This window comes from Ischnura elegans, chromosome 12 (genome assembly GCF_921293095.1).
Source record: "Ischnura elegans chromosome 12, ioIscEleg1.1, whole genome shotgun sequence".
Lineage (NCBI taxonomy): Eukaryota > Metazoa > Arthropoda > Insecta > Odonata > Coenagrionidae > Ischnura > Ischnura elegans.
This window is the reverse complement of record NC_060257.1, coordinates 599,123-620,140: the sequence shown is the minus strand read 5'-3', so window position 1 is coordinate 620,140 and position 21,018 is coordinate 599,123. Positions and strand designations below refer to the sequence as shown.

The 21,018-nt window shown below is 36.0% G+C and overlaps 2 protein-coding genes and 2 long non-coding RNA genes across 4 annotated transcripts in view; 2 read left to right on the top strand and 2 right to left on the bottom strand.

Moving 5' to 3' along the window:
- The window catches only part of LOC124169790 (HCLS1-associated protein X-1-like), a 57,637-nt gene extending 56,080 nt beyond the window's left edge, over nucleotides 1–1,557 (top strand). Inside the window, exon 7 of the mRNA XM_046548543.1 lies at nucleotides 944–1,557. Coding sequence (XP_046404499.1) covers nucleotides 944–1,129 — 186 coding nt within the window. The 3' untranslated portion in view covers nucleotides 1,130–1,557. The remainder of the gene's footprint in view (nucleotides 1–943) is intronic.
- A 4,975-nt stretch (nucleotides 1,558–6,532) lies between these two features.
- LOC124169583 lies at nucleotides 6,533–20,061 on the bottom strand. The gene is made up of 4 exons (XM_046548224.1): nucleotides 19,235–20,061; nucleotides 9,974–10,004; nucleotides 8,437–8,596; nucleotides 6,533–6,697 (listed from the first exon to the last, which is right to left on the bottom strand). Exons 1-3 carry the CDS (start codon nucleotides 19,656–19,658, stop codon nucleotides 8,566–8,568), a joined length of 486 nt encoding a protein of 161 aa, XP_046404180.1. The 5' UTR covers nucleotides 19,659–20,061; the 3' UTR covers nucleotides 6,533–6,697; nucleotides 8,437–8,565.
- On the top strand, nucleotides 9,763–12,524 carry LOC124169584. Its single transcript, XR_006867156.1, has 2 exons — nucleotides 9,763–9,839; nucleotides 9,998–12,524. It is a non-coding gene; the product is annotated as an uncharacterized LOC124169584 (long non-coding RNA).
- LOC124169585 lies at nucleotides 14,493–15,267 on the bottom strand. Its single transcript, XR_006867157.1, has 2 exons — nucleotides 15,163–15,267; nucleotides 14,493–14,682 (listed from the first exon to the last, which is right to left on the bottom strand). It is a non-coding gene; the product is annotated as an uncharacterized LOC124169585 (long non-coding RNA).
- Nucleotides 20,062–21,018: the final 957 nt, after the last annotated feature.

The following is a 21,018-nucleotide window of genomic DNA, read 5'->3' as shown; positions in this document are numbered from 1 at the left end:
CCAAAAATTACTCACCAAAATTCAGTTTTACTCAGATTTTGCATAAAGAAAGACGTGAAAGTGGGTATCCTCAAGTGTTGAAGACTCGCTCTCTGCACGTTTTTATTATCATCAGTTTTCAAATATCATTCGAAAATAAAAAAATATATTTCAATCTATTAGACTTTAAAATTGGTGGTCCAGATGAATTCTCCGAATGTGACTCATAATCGCAATGATTTGATTTGCTGTGACATTCGATTAATTAAAGAACGGAAAACGCATGCATCGCTTCCAGATCCCATGGTTTCCTATTTTTTTCTGTGATAGTTGCTCATTAACATGTGCCATTTCAGGATTCGTCAGTTTGTCGCTCTTGCCGACATTTTCGAGGCTTCTTAGGCATGTTAGTCGGAGCACCCGCGTGCCGGGGGTATCCTTCGCGTGGGCAAGGCTGACACATTGGCCGTTTAGGTGTGTGGCAGCCTATATGCCCCAAAGTTATAGTCTATGCTCAAAACATTTATCTTCTTGGAATCGATGGAATCGGAATCGACTTTAGGCGATCGATTCTCGATTCCGATTCCGTGCCCGAGAATCGGCGGAATCAAGAATCGACATTTGGAATCAACTCATCCCTAATTTCAACTGTCCTACTGGCCATCAGCACTAATATCATGTCTTGTGTGCACTTAAAAAATTAATTGTTAAAATTACCTTCTTTGGATATACTATATAACTACCTAATTAATTGACATTGTTGTTGATGAAAACATTCATTAATATCTTTCACGGTGAAAATATCCTCAGCTTTTTAATTCATACTGTTTCATTTTTGTCATTTACCATGATTACTCTGCAGTGCCACTGCCAATCAAAATCCACACAGTCATTCCAGTATTAGCCCATCACAAGTACCTGAGTATTTAGTTTTCCTTTTCAAACACGTATTGCCATATTCTAGACGGTGGAGACTCGTACTACAACAAGGCGCAGCGATGGCACCGAAGAGACGGTGGTGAGTGTTCAGACACCAGATGGCAGCTCTGTGGAGTCGAGCCGGCCTTCAAGTGGCGTGGACATCTTTTCGGGTGGAGCAGAAGACCGATTTTTCTCTGACCTCTTCAATGGCTTCTTCCGAAGGAACTGATGTTATTTCAGTTGAATGATTTCTATTACTGCTGTGGCAGTTGGCTCCATTTATAATTATAAAATTTCTCTCAACATCAAATTCCACCTCCCTACCCTCTTTTGGATTTTGTGGTGGGCAAGTGGTGGAATGACCTCCATGCCCAGCTGTCATTTGTATTTCTACTTTCACCTCACACAATTATAGATCCTTGCTAATTAAATCTTAGTATGATTTTTCAAAGTGATTCAGTCAGGAATTCTGCTGGTGGTATTGTACATTTTGGTATCAACTAAATTCCATCTTGTAATAATTATTGTGATTTTTTTTTAATTTTGTGATAACTGCTGAATCGGAGGCTGTTTTATTCTAGTGCTCTAGTCATACTACAGCCGTGGTAGAGGAAGTTACATAGGTTGCCTTACCAGAATAAAATGTTAATAATTAAATTCTTGTCCTTTTGTTATGAATAATTTTTATGTTGTGCGTAATGTGTAACCAATGTATGTGGTCAACCATGAAGTTTCAGTGAGTATATCCAAGCATTCTGTAACTGATATTCCGGAGTTTGTGGTTGGAGTTTTAGCTACCTTTATGCCCTTGAATGAATATGACTGGTGCAGTCCATTAACTCTAGAAGGACCTATCACATCATCTTAATGGGTTAGCTCTAATTCAAGGTTACGCCTAGAGATCAGTGCTATTTTTGTGACTTGGCACTGTAGGTACATCAAAATTATATGTGGTTATGTGTCTACTTAAATTGGTTGATTACATTTTGTACAACCTCGGGATTACTCTCAAGAAATATTTTTCATATCGTTTCATTTACTAACCAATGGGGGCTCCTAACTAAGACCCCAAATTGCAATCAATAATAATTATGGAACTAATCATCATAATTTATTTCCCCAGAGGACACAACACATCATGACTCAATCATAATGCATACAAGTACATAGGGCACGTCAAAAAGGAAACAATTCCATAAAACAAAAGTTGCAATACACAGTATAGATACTCTTTTACTCTATGAAAACAATTCTCTAATAAGTACTCTGAGACGATTGTTGTAAGAGTTAATAGTTAAAAATATTTAAAGTTTAAATATTTGGAATGGATGCAGGGAAGTTCCTGTACGGTCAGGTTCAAAATAATTGCAAAGAATGGAGCAGTGCCACTTTTGCCTCAGTTTAGAAAGTGAGTTTCGGTATAATCTATAGTACCAAAAGGGAGAAATTTGACCAACATTCCCATCTCCAGAAATATTATTACAGTAAAACCTCTTTACATCGTTATGGAGGGGACCAAAATTTGGGCAATTTGATGTATGGAGGGTCACTATAGAGAGGTTTTAGTGATAGGCACCAATTTTTCATATCCTTTGGAAATGAAAGGCACTACTGTCTTTTAAACCATTATATTTATGTGTTTTAACACACATGCATGCATCAGTGAACATATATTTATTATTTAATAATAACAGAAAGCAAATGCTATCGCATGATTTTTACTATGATTCGAGAGAAAATGATTTGATCTCTCTTAATTCAACATTCACTTAAAATGATTGGGATAGTTGGATACCTTTTTTCTTATTTACTGTTAGGTATGCTCTCATATTGAACAAAATGGCCACAACTAATGATTAACGTGAAGATTACAGCATAATAAGGTATATAAGAAAAAAAAGAGTGAAACATTTATTACTGAAAATGTCATTCCATGTACGTAATCACAGCTGCATTAATGATCTCTCGTTGTCTCGGTACATTTTGCGGAGGTAGTAAGGCCGTCTCGTGGGCATCTCCTTGGTATGATAAGTGGAGGTTTTTCGATGTAAAGTGGTTCACTGCATAGAGGTTTTACTGTATTACTAAATCAATACAGGGCAATGTATGTGGCATATGTGCTATGTTTGTGCAGCGCATGCCGGATAAAAATACACCTCTAGATTTTCAATTTAACTTCTCTTGTTAATTCGCACATCCCTTGAAGTATATTTTTGTACCATTAATGCAGTGGCCTTTTGATCATCTGAAATTTCCATCTCAAATCAGGCAGATAGTGCAAAATCATGTCAGGTGACCATCACCGATTTCTCTGAAATTTATATATGTGAAAGCAGTATCCTTATGATGAATAATGATCACTTATCTAATCTCAGAACTAAACCATTATAAAGTTACCATCCTTTGAACATAGCAGAGTCAGGCCTCAGAGTAAAAAATGAAAAATCACATAAATGCTGATTACCAAGGATCCATGGCCCGTAAAGCAGTGGTTATTGTTTCATTTTGAAGAGAATTCATATTTGCATATTCTGAAATAACTTTCAAGTCATTTGAAGCAATAATAAACAAATAGGACTTGTTTAAACAATAAAAATTAGTTATTTAACAATTTATTACTGAAAAAGGCCACCTTTTATTTTCTTTAAAATTTCTCAAAAGGTAGTTCAAATGTTCTGCTATCAATGAAAAAAATAAAAAAAGGTAGTATTTTTATACTTTTTTTTTTAAGGCATGTTTTCGACTCTTTTACGCCAAGATTGCATACCTTCAAGGGGGTAAAAATGAAGTTTCATTCTACTTAGCGTTCATAACAGTGAAAAGTTCTTATCTGAATGAATAGTTACATATATTCACTGAAAGCAGGTTCAACCTAGAATACTTCCATGGCATCCAATATGTGCAAACACCCACTGCTACTGACTGGAAATGGTGAATGAGTCGCAATTTGCACAGACTTTTTTTCAATGGCACTTCACGTGTCTTCTACTTTAGGCCATGTGGAACCATTCGATGGACCTTGAGGATGCATAACCGAGAGACTAATGTCATTCTCTTCTAAGCACACTGCAGTGATTTTAGAAATCCACCAGGTTTTTTGGTAACACAATGAAGTCATTCATGGTGAGATTTTGAGTACTGTATGTCTTTATATCGGAATTTGTTTGTGTCACAGCCTGTTTGCGTGTGTGGTTTGCAGAGCGAGCAATTGCTGTCCCATGTCTGTGGACTACCAATACATGAAACTGTTGATGTACCTGTATCAATGTACAGGTGCTCTTTTCACCATCATTTTTTGTCTGACATTTATTGTTTGAATGACGTCTGGCTGCTTTTTACCGAGCATTGTGGTAGCGTAGAGTACCCTGCCAGCAGGTAGCGCTTGCTTTAAATAAGGATTATTAATAGCCTATTGAACGAAGGAAACTTTCCGACCATAGGAAATTTTAATAAGTGATTATTAAGATATGTTTCCCTGAGCTCTGAGCCTCATGCCTAATCTCAGATGATGTAAAACTCCTATCTACTCTTATAGAAACTAGGTCCCTGTGAAGTCACGTGGAGTGGCATCGCATCTAATCGCAGCCAATCTAGCCTTTTTCAAATTCGGTTAAAATTGATCATTAACATTTGTCCAAACAGGTATTCCTGAAGGCCAAATAATTTGTATAGAATAGCCTTCCTCTGATTCATCCCAAGAAAATCATGTGATACATTTTTTGAAGTACCTGCATACCTTAGTAATTATATTCCACAAAGGTTAATATTGATATCTGTACTTTTTGCCAGTGATAGGGTTGTACTCAATCTGGAAGAATGACACTCCAATTCTTGGAAAAGTCGAACTGAAGCACCGATGCCACACCAATTAGTTTCACCAAAGCACGTTTCAGAGCACGTTAAAAAAGATAGGGAGTAGAGAAAGCTGGCATCGGCTTTCTCTTGTTCTTAACGAAAGGCGCCAAGGGTCTGAACGTCACATGCGACGGACAGATATTTTGTACTTGCAGTGTTACCTACACACCACACAGGATGGGAACGACATTCAACAGAAAAATGTCCACCGCCACCAGATTTTTTAAAAAAGCCCTCGGAGAGAATTACCTATGCACTGTCAAAACGAAAATCTGTCTCCGTGAAATTACCCACTCATGCTATCCCAAGTAGCCACCCAATATCGGGCTTATGTCGGACCAATATCATCTGCCAGTGTTCTTATGTCGGCCCTATATTGTCTGCCAATATAGGGCCAATATCCAAATGTAACATTTTTCGTTTTTTAGCCGATATTGGCCCAATAATGGTAGACTATATTTACCCACTGTACTGGCATTCACCCAATATTGGACCGATATTGCTCCGCTTTCTTCAGCCAATGCCGGACCAATATTGACAGCCAATATAGGGCCAATGGTCATACTATAACGTTTTCAGTCTTATTGCCGATATTTGCAGCCTATAATTACCCAGTTCACTGTTGCTCACCCATTATTGATTGATCTTTCTTCAGCCAATGCTGGACCTATATTTAGAATGACAAATGAGAATTGAACAAGACGTGTCCAAAACCAGTAAAAAAACATCAATATCCCAAGCAGCATTTTGATGCTGGCCCAGAGTCGGACCATTGCCGGCTATTGTTGGTTATAGTTTGGGCCAATGCCAGTAGCCGACGTCGGGCCAAAGGCTGAAATGATAACATTTGCCGTTGGAAAACCTACATCGGCAGCTCCTGGCGGCCCAACATCAGCACAATGCTGGCCCAACCTTGGAGTCTTGTTGGCCCAGCATCAGCTGCTGACATTGGTCCAGCACTGGAATGATAACATTTGCCAGTGGTTAAACAACATTGGCCACTACCCAAGCAATTGCTAACACTTTAACGCTGGTCCAGGGTTCGGACAAACATTGGCTGACTGTTATACATTGGTATGATAACATTTGCAGATGGAAATAAGACAATGGCAGCAAATGACAGATCTGCATGAACTCTGATTTCCAAAGTCTGAGTTGAGTCAGCCCAGCATCAGCTGCCGACCATATCAATGTAGAGATCAGAGAGAAAGCATGAATATACAGAAGTATTCAGACATTGGATAATTATTGCAAACAACGTTTCAAGCATCTCAAATATGTTAAAGCATAAAAATATCCTAGTGAATCACCATATAGGTTCGGAAAAGTCCAGAAGTACTTAAGATAGTAAGCCTCATAATAAGAATTGAAATTAACACCATAAGCCAAAAAAGTGAAGAAAAAATCCCAACTCACAATATCATTGAAGATAAATCAGTCTTAAAATTTTAAAAAGGCGAATCAAAAAACCTTTTACATATGATATAAACTTTTATCAATACCCAAAAAGGTCACACCTCAGAGTTTAAATTGCCCATTCTGTTACAAATGGCATTAACTTTAACGCAATATTTAAGAATTTGCAATGGAAATGGGTCTACATGAAAACTTACAATTTCCACATTGAATAATTGTCAAAGACTGAGACGAAATTTACCGTTGACCACTATATATAATAAAAAATGCTTTCAGCCTAAAAGGTAGAGACTAATATGAGTACACTTAACCTAAATATTACATAAATATTCATTCCGTGAAAGGGGTCCATTGAAAAACATTTTTAATAATTAACTTGCATTTATTTTCATTTAAACAGCATTTTGGGAATTTCCACCCCTATTTTTTCTCCCTCCATTCCGATCTCCAGCACCAGTTAAATAACGGCCGATCTTGACCCTCATGTCAGCATCTGACACTTCCGGAAACTTCTTCCTCACAGCATCTGAAGAAAAATCAAAGTAAAAACTAATAGGAATGTGCCCATAAAATATCAAATGAACGTACAAAGAGAGTAATCTACGCTGAGAACATTAAAATGGTGCATTTGGCATATCGATGGGCTAAGTTCTCACAATACTATTCTCAAAAAGAGCAACTATTTAGGAGAGCAAAAAAAACTATTTTTTCCATTGTATATTATTTAAATATGAATTAAAAACCAAAGTACATACTTATTAACAGAAAGACTGATAAAGAAGCATACAGCTGCAAACCAAGAGTTGGTTTTTGCTTCTATTTTATATTTCTTTAACAGTATTAACTCAGACCAGTCAAATTTTGAGACAGGTGGAGTTAGAACTTAAGCTAACGATATCCAACCTTAGTGACAATCTTTCATCCATCTCTGAAAGCAACCAATTAAGGCAGAATATAAACATAATACAAGTCAAGAAGGTAAATAAAATAATATTTCACTGAAATATCAGCATACGAGGGTCATTCGATAAATAATGACCCATATTAGATGTTTGTTCTCTGCACTGATGAAGTTTGACATTCTACCAGATGGCACAACATTAGTACAGTATCACAATGCCATCTACATACAGCTAATGTTAAAAGCGGCATGTCATTATTGAATTTTTGGGCACAGAAAAAACTGTGGTGAACATCCATAAATGTTTGTATGCAGCGTGTGGCAATGCTGTAGTTAGTAGGAGAACAGTTGTGCAATGGGCCAAGAAAGTTAAAGCCTCAGGAGATGCAGAAACAGATCTCCATGATCAGTCACCCTTGGCATGGCAACGCCTACAAGCACTTTCACCACCAGGGAAAATATAACATGGCCTTAGAACGTTACCGGTACTATGCAGAAAAATAGGGCATGGACAAGACATGCTGATGCATATTATCACCAAATTCTGAAAGTTTGCAATAAAAATGTTCGATAAAAAAATAAGAGGCATTACTCTTATTTAGAACAACCCTCTTATTTAACAGGAAGAATACAGGGGGCTGCAGGTGGAATCTGCAATACTTCACGAGGGGCAGGGAACAATTTTAACCAATGTTTTGTCCCATAAATGTGAGGTAGAATTTCCTTGTTGAGCTAAGGCAATGCAAGCATTGACAAAGGTGAGGAATAAAAGAGGATTGAGTTCACCAAAACATATAAGGAAGCTAATTCACTTTCACTCTTTCACACTTTCACTCACTAAAATTCACTCTCATAGTTGCAAGCATAAAATGAACTTAACATATTCAAAGCACCATACGCAAAGTTTCAAATCTTTTCTATCACTGCACATAATGTTATTCAGCATTTTCGTGATACTTTTAATGTGCATCCAACAAATTTTTTTTGTTGCCAAAGCTCAGTAACTAAGGGCTTGCGACCCCATGTTTATGGGACGAAAAAGCTTAAAGTTGTCTCCCCTACCAACTCATGATGTACTGCAGATTCCTCCTGTAACACACAGTACATACATACTGCAGCATGAATAACTGTCACAAGAATAACAAATACATTCTGTTCGAACTTGAAAAAATTTAAGTGCATATCCATGAAATGCATTTCAAGTATCCCTTCACTGTCTGATCACCAATTACAAGGTAATCTTATTATACACTACATTATTGGGTTTAAGAAGGTAATGAAAAATTTAGTAATTTTTGCCAACATTTCACACACTTATAATCAGGGTAACAACCTTGACAACCAAAACCAAATGAAATACTTACTTAAAATGACACTATAAACAGCCAGGGCAGAGAGGTTCTTCTTCCCATTTTTCCCGCAACAGCTGTACACTTTGCACATATCATTCGTTAAAATGGTCTTCATGATGTTTCTGGTCATATGCGCTTCCGTTATTCCACCAGTGAGGGAGAGATGATGGATCTAAAAATGAAACCATGAGTTAGAAATGATAAAACTTGACCTTTAATATATACCATTATCTTCAAGGCACCTTATAAATGATGCATAACTGCACTAACATTTTCAGTGGTTTTTGGCCCAGTTAGGCATGAAATAAAAATATTAAGCCAACTAATAATCACCAAAACAAAGTAAAATTTAAACTTAAGTGCAATTAATTCATCTCTGAGACAGTGACATGAGACTGACTGGTGATTCATTCCCTAACAATATTTCCAGACCACATAAAAAGTAAATTAAGTCACATTTCTTTGATTTGAGTTACTCATTTAATAATTTTCCATGCTTTTTATCAATGGCAAACAAACAGTAACTATAAATAATGTAAATGTGGCTTTGAATGCTTACATTCATTGTCAAGGTGAAGTAGTAACTTCATTAAATATTGCAGGTCCAAAATATCACTCCACTTAAAATATCTTTTATCCTTTGAAAACAATTTGCCCCATAATGATACTGAATCAGAATTGCACACCAAATTTCAGGATCAGAATCATTACCGCATTTCATAATATGCATAACAAGCATAACTATTTGAAATACTACAATTTCTTTTCAAAATTCATAACTACCCTAGTAGCACAAGAAATGTTGAGCATATGCTCAGGTTATTTCAGGGAAATATGTTTTGTACACAACATGAGCATATGCTTAAAATATGTTCAAGATATGTTTAAAACCACATGTTTTCAACATATGCTCGACATATTTCCAGCATATGTTCCGACGATGTGTTGAGCATATTTTCATAGAAATATGCTCCACATGTGTTCAACGAAATATGTTGAGCATATGTGCGTAGACATATGCTCCACATGTGTTCAACGAAATATGTTGAGCATATATACGTAGACATATGCTCCACATGTGTTCAACGAAATATGTTGAGCATATTTTCAAGAAAATATCTATGCGTTCTGAGAAATATTTCGTCAACAAATCAGCGATCAGGATTCGAATACTGCATGCTAGTTTTATAATTAATGTAAAGGAATACATCTTGTTCTAGTTTATTCTAATTCAAGTATATCAATTCCTAATTTTAACACTTTTAAAATAATTGAAGAGCGAGACGCATGCGTCGACGTTGTTGTGTGTGTTCATGTTGCTATGATTTCATTGCTCAAATCGCACGTTGGGAAACGATAACTTTATACAAGAGGAGAGAGCCCAGTTACCTCGGAATCATCTAGAAGCATGAAATGTAAGTACATTGGTAGATAAATATATGAAATTACTATTTTACAATTAGTACTAACTGTTCTTGTGTGATATCGTAAAAGTTCTCAATGGCTGTTTAAGAACTGATGAATGTATGTGTTATATTCTACGCCTCACCTCGTTAGGGAATCTCTTTTGTAGTTCAATACTGGAACCATGAATGAAACACACGAGTTAATTGTCAACGTTGGTGTCCGCCATGCCACGGGAAGGGCGCGAGGTAGACTGCTGCGAACGATCGGGAGAAGAGGGGAGAAGAAGGGAAAGGAGGGGAGGCATGAGCGAACTCACCAATCGCCTTTATTCTGCAACAATGTGCATACATAACACATTCCTTCCCCTAATTTTTGACTTCCATAACCAAAAAAAAAAAAATTGTAACATAATACATATCTATGATTATACAATCAGCACATCAATCACATTCAGATAGGAGAAAGAAAATACGATTTCACAATAAACCACAGAGAAAATAACTAATAATAATTTCACAGACACACTCTTACAAGTTCAACCGAGAGATTGGCTTTCTCTCTCTAGCTGGATAGCGACGTATTGGGCTTTTTGAAAGTTGCACTTGTTCAACCACCTGATCAGCTGATGTTAGGGGCACCCCTGCAGTGGATTCACCCGATGTTTTCTCCACAATGGAAGTGTTCTCTTGTGGTGGTGAACCATGTACCATGCCCATTGGTGATTTAGGCAAGTCATTACTTGGTACGGTACCAACATCATTTTGGAAAGGCAAATCAGGGCTTTTGACATCAATTCCGTCTAACCAAGATTGGACGCCAATCAACTGGTTAATATGGCGCTTCCAAATGATGCCGTTATCCAGTTGGACCAAATATGACACTGGACTCAATATCTTTGAAATTGTACCATCTATCCATTTACTTTTGCCTCTATAATCTCTACAGAGTACCGGTTGTCCAATGCATAATTCTCGGGTGTTATGCACATTTGAATTATGAGTTTGCTTCGTCTGACTATTATGAACTGTTTCTTGTAAATTGGGTCGGATCAAATCTAATCTGGTTCTTAAATTACGATTGAACATAAGTTTAGCAGGTGTCTCTTTTGTAGTGCTATGAACTGAATTCCTATAGGCAAACAAGAATTGACTTAATGCCATTTCTGCATTTTCTTTACCCAATAATATACATTTTAAGTATTTCTTGACAATTTTTACTGAGCTTTCAGCTTGCCCATTACTAGCTGGATGGTAGGATGGTGTGAACGTATGTCTCACTCCATTCTCCTTCAGAAATTGGTCAAATTCACTAGACGAAAAGGGAGGACCATTGTCTGTTACACAATGCTGCGGAAGACCAAATCTTGAAAATATGGGTCTCAATTTGGAAATGGTTTGCTTTGCGGAGGTGGAAGTAACTTCTTCTACTTCCAACCACTTGCTATATGCATCCGTAATAACCAGATACATTTTGGCATTGAATGGCCCTAAAAAGTCTAAGTGAACTCTTTGCCAGGGTGTCTGTGGGTATTCCCACACATGCAACATACTTTTCACTGGGTTTTGCCTCTGTGATAAACACGGTAAACAGGAATTAGCCAGTTGTTCAATATCAACATCAATACCCGGCCACCACAAATATGATCGAGCTAATGCTTTCATTTTTACGATGCCTAAATGGCCAATATGGAGCTCATTTAAAATCAATTTTCTTAAGGATTTGGGTATTATGACCCGGTGACCCCACATTAAGATATCTTGCTCAATGGTGAGCTCACTAATCCTTTGAAAATACGCCTTCAAGGCATCATCGACATTCCTTGGCCAGCCATACAAAACATAGCCTAAAATCTTACTCAACTCAGGGTCCCTTTTAGTTTCCACCCTTACATCCTTAAAATTAAGGGGTATATTACTCTCCTTCAAACACTGTAAGTAAGTTCCCTCACAATTTACATCTATCCACTCCTTTTGATTTTTGGGGGGTTGCGTTAAATCCTGTAAATTCAACGGTAGTCTAGAGAGTCCATCAGCTGGTCCATTATCTTTAGAGGGGACATATTCAATGTCAAAATCATAACCTGATAGGAAGAGTGCATTACGCTGTAGTCTACTGGCTGCATAGGCTGGTAAGCCTCTCTTAGGACCGAAAATAGATAATAAAGGCTTATGGTCAGTGACCAGCGTAAATTTCCTACAAAACAAGTACTGGTTCCACTTTTTGATACCAAATACAATGGCTGTTGCTTCCTTATCAATCACTGAATAATTAAGTTCATTTGGGGTTAACGTCCTGGAAGCAAACCCAATAGGTTTTTCACATCCATTAGCTTGAATTTGAGTTAATACACTTCCTAAACCATAAAAACTACTGTCTGTGTACAACTTAAGCGGTAGATCTGGATTGTAGTGAGCTAGGATGGGTGCTGATATCAGCTTTTGCTTAATGATCTCAACAGATCTTTTACAAGGCACACTCCAAACAAAGGGTACATCCTTTTTTAACAAATTATACAACGGTGCTGCAATAGAAGATAGCTTAGGCACAAACTTAGAGTAGTAATTAACCAGGCCTAAAAAATCTTTGAGTTGGGAAACATTTTGTGGAATAGGTGCTTTAACAATAGCTTCAATTTTGCTGGGTGAAGTCTGAAGACCCTCTTTACTTAGTACATAACCTAAGTATTCTACTGATTTTTGAAAAAATTGACATTTCTCTTTGCTTACTGTCAATCCATGGCTACTTAATCTAGAAAACACTTCCCTTAACTTGGTTAAATGATCATTCTGGTTTTCCCCAGTTATGAGAATATCATCTAAAAAACAAACTACTCCCGGTATTCCCTGTAGCAACTGCTCCATTATCCTCTGAAAGAGCCCAGGAGCGGATGCTATACCAAAGGGCAGGCGATTAAATGCAAATAGTCCTTTATGAGTGCTAACAGTGCACAGCTTCTTAGAAGCTTCATCAAGTCTAAGCTGGGTATAAGCTTGAGACAAATCAATCTTTGAATAAAACTCCCCCTTTTGTAAACCGTTCAACAGATCCTCTATTCTAGGGATTGGAAAACGATCAATTTCCAGGTATGGATTCAAGGAAACCTTAAAATCCCCACATATTCTTAACTGACCATTCTTCTTTAAGATAGGAACAATAGGCGTCCCAAATTCACTGCTTTCTATGGGAGTCAAGATTTTATCTTCAACTAACCTATCCAGTTCCTTTTCTACCTTTTGCCTCAACGAAAAAGGGATTGGCCGGGGTTTGAAAAACTTTGGCACAATATTAAGCCGATGTCCCACGGTCAAATTTGCGTCAAAATATTTTGATCAAAATTTGATGCAACTGACGCGCACCCTGTCCCACGGTCAAAATTTTGTCCAACTGGCTTTTGGTCCTATCGTTTGTACAAATCACCGATTTGTACAAATGGATAGGACAGGTTCTAAATTTTCATCCGATTGGATGAAACCAACCAATCACAGGGCCTTAGACAAAAAAGCATCGCCAAGCGCTGACACACAGGCCAAATACGTTAAACTTATTTATCGTCTGCATGAGTATTTTAATTAATAATTATGTATATAATGGACACAAAAATAAACTTTGTTGTATTCCACACAGTACCCCTATGAAAAAATTGTATAAAACCTGTATAAAATTGTATAAAAATTTTGTATACATTCTGTATAGAATTATATACAAGTTGTATACAGTCTCTATACAGATTGTATAAAATCTCTATACAGATTTTATACAGTCTGTATACGTTATATACAAAAATGAGTGTATACAATTTGTATAAAAATATACATTTTTATACAAATTATATACAGGCTGTATAAGAATTGTATATGGGTTGTATACAATTTTATACGGGCTGAATAAGAATTGCATACGGATTGTGTGAAAGAAGACCTACCCTATGAAAAAATTGTATAAAACCTGTATAAAATTGTATAAAATCTCTATACAGATGTTATACAGTCTGTATACAAGTTATAAACAAAAATGAGTGTACATATACAATTTGTATAAAAATATGCATTTTTACACAAATTACATACACGCTGTAATAGAATTGTACATGGGCTGTATAAGAATTAAACATGGGTAGCATAAGAATTGTACATGGGCTGTATATGGGCTGAATAAGAATTGTAAACGAACTGTATGAAAGAAGACCTAGGAATACCTCATCCAAAATAGGTGGAGTAATACTACCCATTTTCTTCCTCATTTCATCTCAGGTCATAAAGAAACACTCATAAAAATTATTCCAACAGACCATTTCCCTTACCACACTTCCTCTAGGAACCCACATGCATACAAAGGCATAGATAAAAATGGAGTGAATGCTGTCCAAAATATAACATTATAATCCTTTAAACATTGTTAAACTGAAAACTAACCAACCATTCAATACCAGATTTTTAAATGATAAATAGGGGATTCTCAAGTTAAGCAGTGGAAATTAAGAATAGCATGTAATTAATTCAAAGTAAAACATCACTTACTCATAAAAAAATAAACGTCTACAAAGTACTTCCCACACAGCACACGGACACCTTTAAGACACGTTCAGGTTAGGACTGAATTTCGTTCGATACTAGTATCTAAATAATAGGTCCAGACAATAATTTAAATAAATTAGGCTTCAATTCCATACACAATATTTATTGAGCTTCTTTGGTGAAATAATACAACACAAGAAACTACATAAGTCTTATGCACTTAATTTTCCTCTCCCCCTGCAACCGTGTTGTTGCTGTCACTTGGCGTGCCTTAGTGAGTTTCTGATAGCCACCTCCACATCTTTTTCAGGGACTGACATGCTCTCCTGCACTGCTACTGTAGTAATGAAGTATATAAAAATTTCATTGTAGCAAGAAATTGTCTCTTGTAGGTATCAAGCAGATTACATAAGACAGGAAACTACAGTCTTATTAGTCTCGTGTTTAACATTCTTAAGGTTTCAAAATTAGGAAACCTGTCCATTTTAGGCCGTAAACATTTTAAAAACTTTTCTTTGGATTTTTCTTCTTCTTAAAAAAGAAAAGATTTTAAGTAAAAATATTAAGACATATATTTATAAATGAAAGTTATAAAATATACTAGTAATGCATATATTATAATTGAGAACATTTTTCATAGAGCAATTGTTGCACGACAGATCCGAATACAACGAACACAACTAAAATGCAAGAATTTCCAAATGAATTGCTGCTACAATATTTTAAATCACCACTTTCAGTCCTGTACATCAACAGCATGAAGCCACTTTTAACTAGAAATTACGTCCACAGAATTTCAGGGAGAAAGGGTACATACCTTAATGTTTTCCGTAGGGGTGAAATTGTCTCTTCTTATCGCCAAAATACACTTCTTCTTCAATCCATGAAGATCTATAGGAAAGGTAAAAACTTGAACTTTGGGTGTTTCCTTCGCATACCGGCACCACACACGAGAAAGGCATATTTAACAAAAATGCCTCACAAACAAGTTTCTGTAGCCCACCGAATGAAATTAAAGAATAACGGAAACTTCACTATTCACAAAAACTCTAATTTTCACCAACTTAACCACAAAAATCCAAGGAATATGGTGATACATAACATAAACCACGTAATCTCCAACGGCGATCCTGGGCAATCCTTCCGCGGGCTCTCTTTCTCGGTGGCTATGGCCCCATCCGCAAAAGAAAATAGTCCCACAACGGATATGATTTTTTTTTATCCAGAGTATCCAGAAACAAAATTACTACTGTGTCATATATTAAATCACGAGTTTTTAGGAAATTTGGGCGTATGTGATACAATTTTATCGCTGCATATGAATTTGCCAGTGTACTGTGTAAAACCTTCGTACCGCTTCCTACAAACGTGACAAGGGGACACTATGGAGGCTATGGGTATGGAAAATTTTCCAAGTGGCATTGAATGACTAGCGTTGATGCATCTCCGAGAATCTTGTTTAAAACGCGTTTCATGATCTTTAGAAGCAATTGAACTCTTGAATTTGGAACATTATTTTGGTCCCCTACTAAGTTGATTTTTGGACTTAAAATTTTGACGCCTCGGTTGAAAATTTTCCAAGTGGCATTGAATGGCTAACATTGATGGGTCTCCAAGAATCTTGTTTACAACGCGTTTCATGATCTTTAGAAGCAATTGAACTCTTGAATTTGGAACATTATTTTGGTCCCCCACTAAGTTGATTTTTGGACTTAAAATTTTGACGCCTCGGTTGAAAATTTTCCAAGTGGCATTGAATGGCTAACATTGATGGGTCTCCAAGAATCTTGTTTACAACGCGTTTCATGATCTTTAGAAGCAATTGAACTCTTGAATTTGGAACATTATTTTGGTCCCCCACTAAGTTGATTTTTGGACTTAAAATTTTGACGCCTCGGTTGAAAATTTTCCAAGTGGCATTGAATGACTAGCGTTGATGCATCTCCGAGAATCTTGTTTAAAACGCGTTTCATGATCTTTAGAAGCAATTGAACTCTTGAATTTGGAACATTATTTTGGTCCCCTACTAAGTTGATTTTTGGACTTCAGTTTTTGAGGCCTACTTTGAATTACTATTATACAAATTGTATACATTGTGTACAAATTGTATACATTGTATACAAATTGTATACATTCTATACAAATTGTATATGCTGTATACAGCATGTGAATTAATACAGTTTATACAATTTGTATACAATGTATACAAATTGTATACAACCTGTATAAACTGTATAGAAATTTTATACGGTTTTATACAATTTTTTCATAGGGGTATGCATTAAAAACCCAACCGGTTTCCACCTTTTCAGGTCGTTATCTTAATCGTAAACCCCTAGATAAGGACCTGAAAAGATCGAAACCGGTTGAGTTTTTTCATTAGTATTGTATGGAATACTAAAAGGTTTAGTTTTAAATTTATAATATCACGATACCACGAAGTGAATTCACAAAACATTATTTCAAATATATATATATGTTCGTGATCGTCTATTTCATCGCCTGGTGTGGCCCTAAAGGTAAATATGAGCAAACATTTGTCTTAGTGATAGGCGATGGAAGCTCTCAACTAGGAAATCCGTAATAATCAGTTGATCTTAAATAGAAAGGAAGCGATCTTTAGAATCGCAATACCAGGAGGGATGTTTTGGAAATAATAAAAGATTTACTTAAGGTATCGAGGCCGAATTTTAAAGGCTTTATGGAAGGCATACAATGCGAGCGAGCAGCTGGAGAAATGACTAATATGAACTGACGATTGTACCTGTGAAACACTACAGCTGCCCGTTTCTATTACTATGATTATAGGATAAGGACCTTATTTTAGAAACTGCTAGATTAGGAGAGAAAAATGTGATTTAAATGCACGCTTACAGCACTATTCATAACATCTCCTCAACCACAATGTCCATCATTTATTAATAACATTTTCCTCGCTGGAATAAACTGCCTCACGTTTGTATCCTGGCGTTTTATTCTGCCCTCAACCTTGCTGATAAGGGACATGAAAATATATTGACTTGTCGTCAATTATTATCGATAATAAACGGGAACATCGGCGACCAACTCCTTCTCCAACATGTTTAGCATGCTTATTCCAACGCTTTCATACCCCTTTTCCAGCCAAGGCCAAGTTCAGCATTCCTTCTGTTTTCTTTTTTTCGCATCTTTAATGTTCAAGAGGCCTGTTCAAACAATTTCGCCTGCTTAAAAAGAAAGAATCCTCTACCTCCACAAGTTTCCTAGTTGTTTACATAAATATCGTCTTTCGTTTGTTTTTGATCAAAATGAGATGCATCGTGGGACACCCCCAGTCCAGTTGTATCAAAATATTTGCATCAAAATTTTTGGACAAAAATTTTGATCAAAATATTTTGACGCAAATTTGACCGTGGGACATCGGCATTAGGTTTTAAGTTTAGCTTAACTGGTTCACCCTTGTAACATCCCAGTATGTCTGTGAAAACAGCAGGAAATTCATTAAACAAACTCGTTACTATCTTTTGGGAACTGCCCTAGTAGAAAAAATTGTGTTCTTTTGGTGTTCTTTATATGTTCATTCAGTGTTCAAGTGTTCTTTTGATGTTCTTTTGGTGTTCTTTTATGTTCACCAATTTCTTGGTGTGTTCTTTTGATGTGCAATTTATGTTCTTTTTATGTTCATCTCAGTGAACACAAAATGAACATTTTTCTTTATGTTCATTTTGTGTTCCCTTTGAGTTCATTTTATGTTCACCATGGTGAACACAATATGAACATTTTTTATGCGTTCATTTTATGTTCACTTTGTGTTCATTTTATGTTCACCATGGTGAACACAAATTGAACATTTTTTTATATGTTCACTATGTTGAACACAAAATGAACATTTTCCTTTATGTTCATTTTGTATTCCCTTTGAGTTCATTTTATGTTCACCATGGTGAACACAATATGAACATTTTTTTATGCGTTCATTTTATGTTCACTTTGTGTTCATTTTATGTTCACCATGGTGAACACAAATTGAACATTTTTTTATATGTTCATTTTATGTTCACTATGTTGAACACAAAATGAACATTTTTCTTTGTTGTTCTTTAAAATAAACCAGTATAAAAATTCTCATTCCTTGGAGGTGATTGTGGATAACTGCAGTTCATGTGTCATGACAAGTAGCTTTACATAAAACAAGTAATACAGATGATTTTGGAGACTTTGTCTACCAAAAATGAGTTTGAATTTCGCCATCTTGAAATCCACAAAACTGTATTTTTTAGCAGTTTTCCATAATATTTCTAGAAATTTAAAATAATGAATTTCCGGGAAAATTATCCCAAATTATCGCATATCATCAAAAAATGGACATTGAACGATCCGAGAATGCAATCAAGGAACACCTGAAAACACTCTCAATATGTACTTTATTGCATACTAAAGAGGGATAAGGCCTGAGCATTTGGCATCTACGTACAAGTTCGTTTCTAATAAAAAAAGCTGGAAATAAAATGATTTGAAACTTTTCCAAACACTGACATCTGATTCACAAAGATGTGAAAGTGTTCATGGTAATGATGGGACTTCCGTGAAAGCTTTTTCTTTGTTGTTCAAAAAAATGTTCTTTTTATGTTCATTTTGTGTTCTTTTGATGTTCAAAAAAGTGTTCATTTTGTGTTCAAATTATGTTCTTTTTATGTTCACAGACGAGTGTTCATTTTGTGTTCAAATTATGTTCTTTTTATGTTCACAGACGAGTGTTCATTTTGTGTTCTTTTTATGTTCTTTCTGTCACAAAACACATAAAAAGAACATAAAGTGAACATTCGGTGAACATAGAAGGAACACAATTTGAACATAAAAAGAACACTGAATGAACACACTTTTTTCTACTAGGGTGATCTTAAGCTTACTTGTCTCGTCATCTTCCACCTGGTTCACCATCATTGGAATGCTGATGGTAACATGAAATGCCTTGATCCAGTCACGACCCATTAAAGGATTTGCACCTGTTTTGAGCACAAAAAGATCAAGAGTTTTTTGCAGATTATTATGTTCCACATTAACAGATAGTTTACCAATTGGTTTGATTTTCTCATTAGTATATGAACTCAAAAGCAAATCAGTAGGCTGCAAGGTAATATGATTGAAATATAACTCATAACATTTCTGAGATATTACTGAGACACAAGCTTCACTGTCCACTTCAAACATCAAGGTTTGACCTTCTACCTTTAAATTAACATGAATGGGTTTGACTCGTACTTGATTGATGGACATTTTAACATTTTGCAAGTTAAACACGCCACTCAAGTCAAAATCATCATCGTCATTCATATCAGTTTTGTCCTCCTCAACATAATGTTGGCGATCTTTGGCAAATTTAGTACCCTTATTTTGTACATGCTTTGAACATTCAGCCTTAGGTTTCTCATAACATACAACGTTTGATGGCGAATTAATAGACTGCTTCTTACAAATACAAGCCTTCTCCAAATGGCCTTTCTTACCACAGTAATGACAACTGTAACTTCTGAACTTACAAACATTAGTCGTGTGACCACTTTTACCACAGCAAAAACAATTCACTTTTTCACTTCCGATTCCCTCCTCACGGCGGAAAGGACGTTCCTGCCCCCCCAACTGCTTCGGGAAATGCTGAGGACGCCTTGGAGTTAATGCCTGAAGTCTAGATGATGTTGCCTGGCCGGCCGTATGATGGTAGGTCAGGGTAGATGAGTCCCGGTCCGCAGCCTCCAGCCCCTATGAAAAAATTGTATAAAACCGTATAAAATTTCTATACAGTTTATACAGGTTGTATACAATCTGTATACATTGTATACAAATTGTATAAACTGTATTAATTCACATGCTGTATACAGCATATACAATTTGTATACAATGTATACAATTTGTATACAATGTATACAAATTGTATACAACCTGTATAAACTGTATAGAAATTTTATACGGTTTTATACAATTTTTTCATAGGGGTAAGAAGTAATGGATCAAATCTAGTAGTCTACCAAAGAGGTAGACTCTTTCTGTGGCATTGTTTTGATTACATACTGAGGAATTGATGAAATCAAGTAGTCTACCAAAAAGGTTGACTCTTTCTATGGATTAGTTTTGAATACACACTGAGGAATTGATGAAATCTTGTAGTCTACCAAAAAGGTTGACTCTTTCTGTGGCATTGTTATGATTACAATGAGAAGTAATGGATTAAATCTAGTAGTCTACCAAAAAGGTTGACTCTTTCTGTGGCATTGTTATGATTACATAAGAAGTAATGGATTAAATCTAGTGGTCTACCAAAAAGGTTGACTCTTTCTGTGGATTTGTTTTGATTACATGCTGTGGAATTGATGAAAGGTAGTAGTCTACCAAAAAGGTTGACTCTTTCTGTGGCATTGTTTTTATCACATATAAGAAGTAATTGATGCAATCTACCCTACAAACGCAGAAAGGATTAAATCTGGATTAAACACGTATTTTGAAATCCACGAAATGTCAATAATATCTAGATTTAATCTGTTGCAAAGGTGTTGCTATGTCCTCTTTTTCTCATATTATATCTAGATTTAATACATGTAATATCTCGCCCCACGATACAGATTTTTCAGGGATTAAATACAGATTTCAGTATCTAGATTTTCCTGGGATACATTGTAGTACTGCTTTTCATTTGAAC